This window comes from Ricinus communis, chromosome 5 (assembly GCF_019578655.1).
Source record: "Ricinus communis isolate WT05 ecotype wild-type chromosome 5, ASM1957865v1, whole genome shotgun sequence".
Lineage (NCBI taxonomy): Eukaryota > Viridiplantae > Streptophyta > Magnoliopsida > Malpighiales > Euphorbiaceae > Ricinus > Ricinus communis.
The window spans coordinates 15,703,925-15,714,611 of NC_063260.1; the positions used below are offsets into that span (position 1 = coordinate 15,703,925).

A 10,687-nucleotide genomic window follows, 5' to 3' on the forward strand; every position below is an offset into this window, starting at 1 on the left:
GATTTCAACCAAATACAATATAAGAGTAAAAGTCCAACAAATTAAATAACTAGTTTTAATCATTTTAATAAAAGTTGGATGTAACTCCAATTCTACTAATTGAACTCTACGCTCTTTCACTATTAACTCTTTCATTAATTAATTAATTCAAAATCATAATAGGTTTTAAATCTGAATTGGCAATTCAAACATGTTCAACTCTTAAAAAGTAAAATATAACTTTTTTATAAATTTAATTTATGTGTTCTTAGAATTAAAAATATAAATAAAGATATTCATTTGTCGCATGTTTTTTCTTTTCTTTAATTAAACAATGACATTTATAATTTTTTGGGACATATATAGGTAGAGTAATGCACTACTCTATATGTAAATTTAATGTAACTAGTTGTTTATTCGTGCATTTGTACTATCGTTATTATTATTTTAATTATAAAATCAAATTGATAGATACAATTTAATAATTTATAATTTTTTTTAAAAATAATAGCAAACTAATTATTTTTAAATATATTTAATTTTTTTAAAATTTTGAAATTTTATTAATGCATGATATAAAATTATTTTAAAAAGTACTTATTAGTTTGTTTTAATAAAATATAATTAATATATCAATATAATTGATATTATTATTTCTAAAATTAAAAATATATTTATAATTAAAAGTTGACTTATTATTTAATATAATATTAAAAATATAATTTAAAATATTATTCTCTAGACTTAGAATTATTATCTAATTGAAAAGCTAATTTATTACTTAATATAATATTAAAATATAATTAAGTATGCTGTTTTTAAGATACAATTAATATTTATTTGATTAGAAAATTATTTATTAATTAATATAATATTAAAATATATTTAATATATTATTTTTTAGAATTAGAGTCCATGTTTAATTAGAAATGTAACTTGTTAATCAATAAATTAATAATAAAATTATAAAATTATACATAAACTTAAATCCTATATGTCGGGAAATAATATACATGCCAATATAAAACTTTTATGTGTCAAAAATTAAACACATGTATTAAAAAAATCTTAAATTTCAAAAAAAAAGAAATATATATATATATATATATATATATATATATATTAATTAACTCAATTTTATTTCTAAAAAGAATTAAAAAGAAAAAAGACAAAAAGGAATGGCCCACCACTCTCAATGTCAACAACGTTTCTGGATGAATTTTTACACCAAATTCATCATGCAGTGCAGTCCATGTAACAGACTGGTTTAGCCTGAAGAGATGGTAGTTAATTGATAGGGAGCCTGTCAACTAATTAAGTGAAAAATGATGGCATAGGATATTCCTATAAGGTAGAGTTTATCATGACAAAATCAATCAATTACACACTACTAACTAGTTTTAACAATTTAAAGCAACAGTGGCTTTAAAAAAGATTATTTGCTTCCAAGTTATTGTCTTCCCAATTTATGTGTGTTATAATTTTGTTTTACAGTGCTCATATATATAAACTAACATAAGTAGAAGTTGGATTTTCTTTTTCCTTAAAAGAGAAAACCAATGAAAAATTATGTGCACATTAATTTAAGTAGTTTTTGGATAAAACCCACCATTCTGATTCAGCTTGTAATAAAATATTTAATACCAGAATGAAAATTAATACTTAAAATGCATATTCAGTTACTAGAGGAATTTGAGATTTTTTTCGAATACAAATAATCAAGAACCTGCTTTACGTATTACTTTCGTTATTGTTTTCTTCCTTTAGATTGCAGAAACATGGAAAAGAAATGGAAAAGTGAAAGCAAATTTTAGAAAGGCTCCATTAGGTATTAGTTATGTATTATTCATGGTAATTCTTTTTATAATTTTTACAATATTTTATAGTTTTATACCATTCCACATAATTTCTTTTTAATTTTATAATATTTTTCATAAAAAGATAAAAAAAAAAACTAAAGAACCATTTCTGTTTTTTATACCAAATTTCACCGTTTGAGAAAAATATTATGAATGACATCGTTTTGTATATGCAATATTCTTTTTCTAGAATGGAACATATATATATATATCTAGACTGAGCATTGGTCGAGTTCAATTATTTGAAATTATTAATATCATACTAAATTTTGTTTTTTTTTTTAATTTAAAATATAAATGATTTTATGCTGAATTGCATCAAACCTTTTTATTCAGTATAAATTAGTTTGGTATTATTTTCATTAACATTAAATAATGTACAAGTTTGTAAAGATTACGTCTTCATATTAAGAAAATAATTGAAGAGCATGTATCTTGATCATTTTAAGGTTTTAGTTCAGAGATTTAAATAAACTCAATAAAAAACATAAAAAAAAAAAATGAGATATTTGATTAAAAATTTGAATGATAGTATCCAATAACTAGATTTTTTAATTGACGAAAAAAATTGAATTTTCCAATTGTATTTGTGAGTCACTAGATGAATTATAATTGTAGTACTAGGGTTAGATAGTATTAGTAGTATTATGTGTGTGTCTATATATATATATATATATATATATATATTTAAAATTGGTTTTACCATTTGGTCTAAATCAATATGGAACAGTTCAATTTTAGTACGGTTATCAATAAAGAATTTATATCGTATTATAATAATAAAATATTTTTGAATTAGTTTAATTCGATTCTTAACGCTTTTAGTTGTCTAGATTTTTGTACTTTCAATATAATTTTTTATTCAAGACAGAAATTACAAAAATCCATGCTTATCCCTTACTCTTGGAATTATTTTTTCCTCAAAAGAAAAAACCAGTGAAAAGTTATCTGCCCGTGAATTAGTGTAGTTTTTGGATAAAGTCCACCATTCTGATTCAGCTTGTAGTAAAATATTTAGTACTAGAAAGAAACTAATATTTTAGCGCTTGTTAAGTTACTATAGGAGTTTGGGAGTTTGAGATTTTGTTAATACAAATTTTCAAGAATCTCTTTTATTTGTTGATAATTATACACAAAATTTACATATTTTAATTAGAATTAGAAAATTCGAATAATATAGAAGAATGATATGTCAACATCTAACTCATGAGTGGACAAAAATATCTCGACAAATTTATTTTTTTAAAGAACGTGCTTATCCCGATATTTTAGAGATTAAATCCGAATAAAATAGAGAGACAAAATCTAACTATAGAAGACTGACTTTCTACTTGCTAGGAGATGGATCTCATTCCAACTTAATACTATATACATAGGTTATGATTTAGGGATTGAGGTACATTATATTTACTTTTAGAATTTTACATTTTATGACTTATTTCCAAAATATCTAATTTAAGTATCAGAATTGATATATAATGTTTGATTGATTTCTTTATTTATAGGTATTTTTTTTCTTAAAATTATTATGTCACATGTTCATCAATCTTGCTAGGAAATTTATCATTTATTACTTTCGTTATTGTTTTCTTTCTTTAGATTGCAGAACATGGAAAACAAATGGAAAAATGAAAGCAAATTTTAGAAAGGGCCCTCGTAGGCATTTTCTAGATCCATATTTAGTAACTTCATATTATATACAGTATTATACTATTTAATAAAATCCATATGCAGTATGCAGTATTCTTTTTAATAATTTTTTCATAAAAAGATACAACAGACCAATATCGGTCCTTATCACACCAAGCTTCACCATTTTAGAAAATGGAATTTTACGAATGACATTGTCTGGTATACAAAATATTCTTTTTTCTAGAATGGAACATGTATATATATACCTAGTAGTGGAAAGCAGAAGAAAATGCTGATATGGTAGTGTAACCTGCCAGAATCCCATTAACATGTATATTTCCAACATCATCCACCGTTGAAATCTGGACTCTTCTTTATTTTCTTTTTCTGAAAACCCACTTTATAAAATGAATACAATGTGAGCCCCACATGGTTGAATTAGCAATCCAACCCTATTTGCCCACACTTCCTCTTCTTACTCATTTCTTCTCACCTAAAGCAATCAACCATCCATGCATTACCCACACTAACTTATTCTCGAAAAAAAAGAAAAAACCCCACCTTTTTCTTTTTAAAACCAAATAATCATTACAAAGTAAACTTCAGCTTCTGAGCATTATCATTCCTTTGTACATGATATTCTTGATCTTGAAAGTGTATTTGTACTGTATCTCTTGCAGAAAGGATAGACAAAGGAAACCTCATATATATATATATATATATGGACATAGTCCCTCAAGGTGTCAATTAAGCATAGCTGAAAGTACTCAATTATCAGAAAGGTTGCAAATGCATCTTCTGCAGAAACTACTGCTTTCTTTCACCATCTATACAAGCCAGTTCTTTCTTGTTTGTTCGGCGCCGGGACATGCTAAAACCACAGGCAGTCATACAAGCAAAAGAAATGAGTTAAACGGCATTGATAAGGTATGTACTATGCAGTGCACAAGCTGTCATTTTCATTAGTTTGCTAAAATATACGTTTTGAAAATTTGAAATCTAGCTAGTTTTCTTCTTCAAAATTTCTTTTCCTATATATGCAGTTGAGTCCGAGACTGATGTTTGAGATTGCACTTCATGGAATCCTCCTTTGGGTTTCAATGGGGTTACTCATGCCTGTTGGAGTACTTGTCATCCGAATGTCACACAGAGAAGAATGTGGAAAAAGGCTCAAGATTCTTTTCTATATTCATTCTATTTCACAGGCAGGTTTATCTTTTTTTTTTTTGGCTCTATTCACTTTCTTTTATTCTTTTTATTCCTTTTACCCTCAATGAATACATAAAATGTTTAAAAAAAAAAAAAGGCGCTGGACATACCTTGAAATTTGAATTTTTTTATTATTTAATTATTTTAACACCTTAATTTTTAATTTAATATAATAAATATCTACATTTTATTCTTATAATCTATTAAACACTTTTAATTTTCATTTTAATCTAATAGATACCCGAACTTAATTTAATAATAACATTAAAATACCTATGCATATAACATATTAAATAAATTCACACTCAAAAGTGTTTAATATTATAAAAATTACAAAATAAAATGTTTATTAGATTAAATTGAAAAATAAAATATTAAAAGCCAAAATTTAGATATCTAAATATGCATTAAATTTAAAAATAAATAAATCGTGTCTTAATTTAATAGTAAAATAATAAATTAAAAGTGAGTGCGAAAATTTAATCTTCATCATTCTAAAAGAAAAGCAAAAAAATAAAATAAAAAAATCAGTAATTAAGTATTAGTTAGTTTAGAAGAGGCTTAACTGTAGGGTTATCTTTAGCACTGACACTTTCGGATTTATTCATAATTTATTTAGCGTTGCTTTTTCAAAGATGGAGTTCATATATTTAATTATAAAAAAACTTTAAAAGTATTAAAATAAGGTATGATAATATTTGTTTATTAGAAGTTGATGTCCTACTCTTTATCTCATAATGACAATAAAAAAGAAACAAAAAAAATTAAGAGGGTTGCCTGATTTGCAAGCTTTAGATTTTCATAGCCCACAATTTGCTGTTAATCTCATGATTTCTTGATAGGCAAGTAAAGAGAATAGATTATAACAAATCTAATAGTTGTGGATAGTCCATGTGTAGCTTTATGAGGTATCTTATAAAATCTTGCATTTTCTTAATGAAGAGTAATTATGAAGTTAGGTGTTTGCACTAGTTATTATCATCAAACCAGTCCAATCTTGATACTAGAACATGATTATAACCCTCAATCTTATATGATTTTATGTAATTATATTTTAAGTTGAGATATGTTTCCTAGTTTTAAATAATTAATTTTATGCCAATCATTTATTTTATATATATAAATTATTTATTTATTTAATTTTTTTTATCTATTCTGAATGTATATATCACAATAAATTAGAAATTAATACTTATATATATAAATATTTTATACTTTTAAAATTAATAAATATATAGCAATTATCTATTTATTTAATATAAAAATAAAGATATATACCTGATTATTAAAAAAACTAATCATTAAATTATTGATTGGCAGATGCTTTCAGTATTACTGGCTACAGCAGGAGCAGTAATGTCCATAAAAACTTCAACAATGCCTTCGATAATCATCATCAAAGAATAGGGGCAGCACTTTATGGCATCATTTGGTTGCAAGCCATTATTGGATTTCTACGCCCAGAAAGGTAAGCACCATCGCATGTTCTTCTTTACGGTATATTATTATTATTATTATTATTATTATTATTATTATTATTATTACACATGTGTAATTGCTTTTGATGTTCTGTACATAAAGAAGTTGTGCTTCCGGCGGTTGAGCATAGCTGTAAACGACACTATAATTTTGTGTCTGCAAGTGTTTTCAATTGAAAAGAAAAAAATAGAACATTTTTATATACTTAATATATATATATATATATATGCCTTTGATTATTTACACTTGAATTATGGATAGTTGACATGCAATGATATTCATCTATTAACATTATATATTATGTCACAACATGCAATCTATTGCATAGTGAAATTGTTCCATGATTCTAAGGGATAATAATACAAATATTCTTATATTTAATTTTACTTTCATTATAAAATCTTAATTTATTATATTTTAATTATTTAATTATATTTTATTTTATAAATAAAAAATTGACATATGTGGTAAAAATAATAAATAACATAAAAATAACTAAGAGAGAGAAATGTATAAATATCCTTATATAAATGAATGATTGAAAATGCATATGTTTACTGCATACAGGGGATCAAAAGCAAGGGGTGCGTGGTTCTTTTTGCATTGGATACTAGGAACCGCAATATGTCTTTTAGGGGTCATCAACATGTACACAGGATTACAAGCCTACCATCAAAAGACATCCAAAAGCATAAGACTTTGGACTATCTTTTTCACTGCTGAGGTATCTTTGATTATCTTCCTTTACCTTTTGCAAGACAAATTGGGGTATATGCAAAAGCAGGGAGTCATTTTGGGCATGGAACCAGGAGCAAGCATCACTCACCGAGTTAGCTCTCTACAAAACAAACATACGGAATCTACCATCGAATCTTGCCGATCAAATCGAGATAATGATATAAATGGCCACTGAACTTTACATTTAGGTTAGTTGTGGTCATAAAATTTTAATTTTTTTCTATTTCAATCATTTAATTTAATTATATTTCAATTTAGTCGCTTTTGCAAGTGAAAGAATGACATGACGTTAAAATATCCAGAGAAGAAAAAAAAACTAATAGAAATATAATGGTTATTTTTCATTGACAAAATGACTAAATTGTAACTAAAATTAAAATTGAATGATTGAATAAAATAAATTAAAATTTTCTAACAAAATGGAAACGAAATGTAGGAGGGTGTATTCAATTAAAACTTTTAAAGACTTTGATGAAGTTTAAAAATCAGGATATATTCAATAACAACTTTGAAAAACTCTCTATAAGTTATAGGGTATTCAGTATAGACTTTAAAAAAGTCTATAAAAATTAGAGGATATTCATTTACAACTTTTATAAAATCTTTAAAAGTAAGCTAGTATTCAAAAACTCATCGACTTATATAGATATCAACTTCTATATACTTTTAATGATCTTTTATGTATCGTTATAAATAAAAATTCTCAAGATTTCTCTTTCACTTTTCTTTAAGATTTCAATAGACGTTTTTTCTTTAGAAACTCATTTTCTTCTTTTCAAATTCTCATGCAATATCGTCTTCATTTCTCTTCAATATATTCTCTATCTTATAATATATAAGAAATTAGATGAAACTTTAGGATAGTGTATTTAATTAAGATTTTTAAAGACTTTTATAGATTTTTTTTAAATGAATTACTTTTAAAGAGTTCTTGAATTTTTAATGAATTTTATAGAGTTTATGATTTAATGAATGAGTTTCACAAACTTTATTTAAAAATACTTTTATAGACATTGATAGACTTTTATTAATTTTCACAATTATTTATCTATTATTTAGTTATTTAAAAATAAATTTAATTATTTTACTTTTATTATTTTCTTCATTATTTTCCGTTCACTTTAAACATTATTCCATATAATGTTATATGCAAAATGACAGACTTTATTTCATTGTTGTATTAAATTCATACCAATTTTAATTTTTTTTCATCTCACAACATGAATATTATTTTTTTTATTAAGAGAATAATTTTTTTTTAAATGAAATTATCATATTACAATTTGTCTCCAATTAAACTAGTAAATTCATGTCATACTCGTTATATTTTATTTATTACTTATTTGATAAATACTTAAACTAATAATAATCACGCTTACTAAATTATTTAATAAATACTTAAACCGACAATTATACTTACCAACAAAAAAAATTTATCCAAATAATCTTCCTAATAAAATCTAGAAGCCTATATATGGTGGGGTTGTTTGCTCAAAACAATTTATTAAATATTCAATTTTAAATTTATATTTTTATGAGACCCTTTTAAAATTATATTAAAAAATTTTAATTAATTATTTTGTATGCGTGAATACAAGAAAATATTATTAGTAATTTACTTTTAACTTCTAAAGTTTCATAATTCTCTTATATCTTTTAAGATGGAGAATATAATAAAAAGAAATTAAGACGGTAATGCAGGAAAATTTGAAAAAAAGAAATATGATTTTTTTTTTTTAAAGTTTATTGAAATCTTGATGAAAAGAGAAAGAGAAATCTTGAAAATTTTTATTCATAACAAAGCATAAAAAGTCATTAAAAGTATATGAAAGTTCATGTTTATAAATGTCAATGACTTTTTAAATACTACCTTACATTTAAAGACTTCATAAAAGTTGTAATTGAATACTTAATTTTTAAAGACTTTTTAAAAGTCTTTAAAAGTCTATCATGAATACCTCGTTATTTATACAAAGTTTTTCAAAGTCATTATCGAATACACCTTGACTTTCTAAAAGTTAAAAAATATTTACTAATAATATTTTTTTATACTCACACATACAAAAGATTAATTAAAAATTTTTAATTTAATTTTAAAAGAGCCCTCATAAAAAAATATAAATTTTAAGTGAAACATTTAATGGATTTTTTGGGGCAAATAACCTCACCATATATAGACTTCCAGGTTTTATTAGGAAGATTATTTGGATAATTTTTTCTGTCAGTAAGTATAATTGTCCGTGTAAGTATTTATCATTAGTAAGCGTGAGTATTATTTATTTAAGTATTTACTAAATAAGTAATAAATAAAATATAACGAGTATGAAATGAATTTAGTGGTTTAATTGGAGACAAATTGTAATATGATAATTTCTTTTTAAAAAGAATTATTCTCTTGACAAAAAAATAGTGTTCATGTTGTGAGATAATAAATATAAAAATAGTATGAATTTAATATAACCATGAAATAAAATTCGTTACTTGTCTATGGAGTTGCATATAATATTATGTGGAATGATATTTAAAATAAACCTAAAAAAATAAAGAAAATAATAAAATAAAAATGATTTAATTTATTGTAAAATAATTAACTTATTTAAATTAAATAATAGATAAATGGATAAAGTTCAAAAGATTATATTGTAGTTTGACGCTTTTTCACTTGAAAGATGAATATATTTTTTTGTATCAAAGGAGTACTACTTGTTTTATTTTTTAGCATTTTTTAGATACATATTTATTTTCATTATTTTTTTATAATTTTACATGTATTTAATATGAATTATTACTAATTATGATTTTATGAGTAATATAGCATCTAACAACGCATCAAAGAATTTATAAATATATTAAAATTTTATTTTAAAAAATTATTTCTTAAGTTTAATTAAAATTAAAAAATATATGTTTTAACAATTTATTATGATCACAAAATATCTATTAGATACTAAATTAATTAAAAATACTTATTTTATTAAATTTTTATATTTCTATTAATATTTATAATCTAAAAAATAAAAAAAAGAATTAAATGTACCTAAAAAATCCTAAAAGATGAAATACATATTACAAAAATACATCTGTCTCTCAAGCGTAAAAGTGCCAAATCATATGATTTTTTCTTTAAAATTTTCCTAAATCAATAATAATATGTTAAAATCAATAAAAGTCTATCAATATCTATAAAAATATTTTTAAGTAAAGTTTATAAAATTCTTTCATAAAATCATAAACTCTGTAAATATCATTAAAAATTCAAAAGCTTCTTTAAAATAATTCATTTAAAAAAGATTTATAAATTTTTTTAAAAATCTTAATTAAATAAACCATTCATAGTGAGCATGTGTACAAAGGCAAATTATTTTAGTTCTGTATACTAACAGAGACATCAATGTTTTATGCTTCTCTTCTTTTTTCATTTTTTTGGATGTTATCATTCACTAGGAAGCAGTATTGGCGTTTGGATTGTTAATAGATAAGCCTAATGACTAAAACAAAAAATGCAAAGCTTTTTCATCAAGTTTCAATTTAACTTAGAATTTTTAAGTTGTTAATTTTATGATAACTGCATCATTTAGTTGCAATTTTAACCAATTCATTAAAACTGAATAAGAAACTAATGGGAAAAAAAGAAGAAGATCTGTTCCATGTTATTACGGGTACCATTCAAGGAGTTATTGGCCTCAATCCTACCGAGGTTTCTCCCATATTTAATTGAAGCTCAATTAGTGTTGCTGGCGTGGAAGAGGAAGAGGGAAGGAGGAGGAGGGAGTTAGGAGAAAAGGGAAACA

At 23.6% G+C, this 10,687-nt stretch overlaps 1 protein-coding gene across 1 annotated transcript; it reads left to right on the forward strand.

Moving 5' to 3' along the window:
• Positions 1–4,078: 4,078 nt before the first annotated feature.
• Positions 4,079–7,217, forward strand: LOC125370141 (cytochrome b561 domain-containing protein At2g30890-like). Its single transcript, XM_048374680.1, is given in 5 exon segments — positions 4,079–4,397; positions 4,514–4,675; positions 6,000–6,039; positions 6,042–6,147; positions 6,726–7,217. Coding segments are annotated over 5 exon segments (948 nt in total). The 5' UTR covers positions 4,079–4,103; the 3' UTR covers positions 7,072–7,217.
• The last annotated feature ends 3,470 nt before the right edge of the window (positions 7,218–10,687 follow it).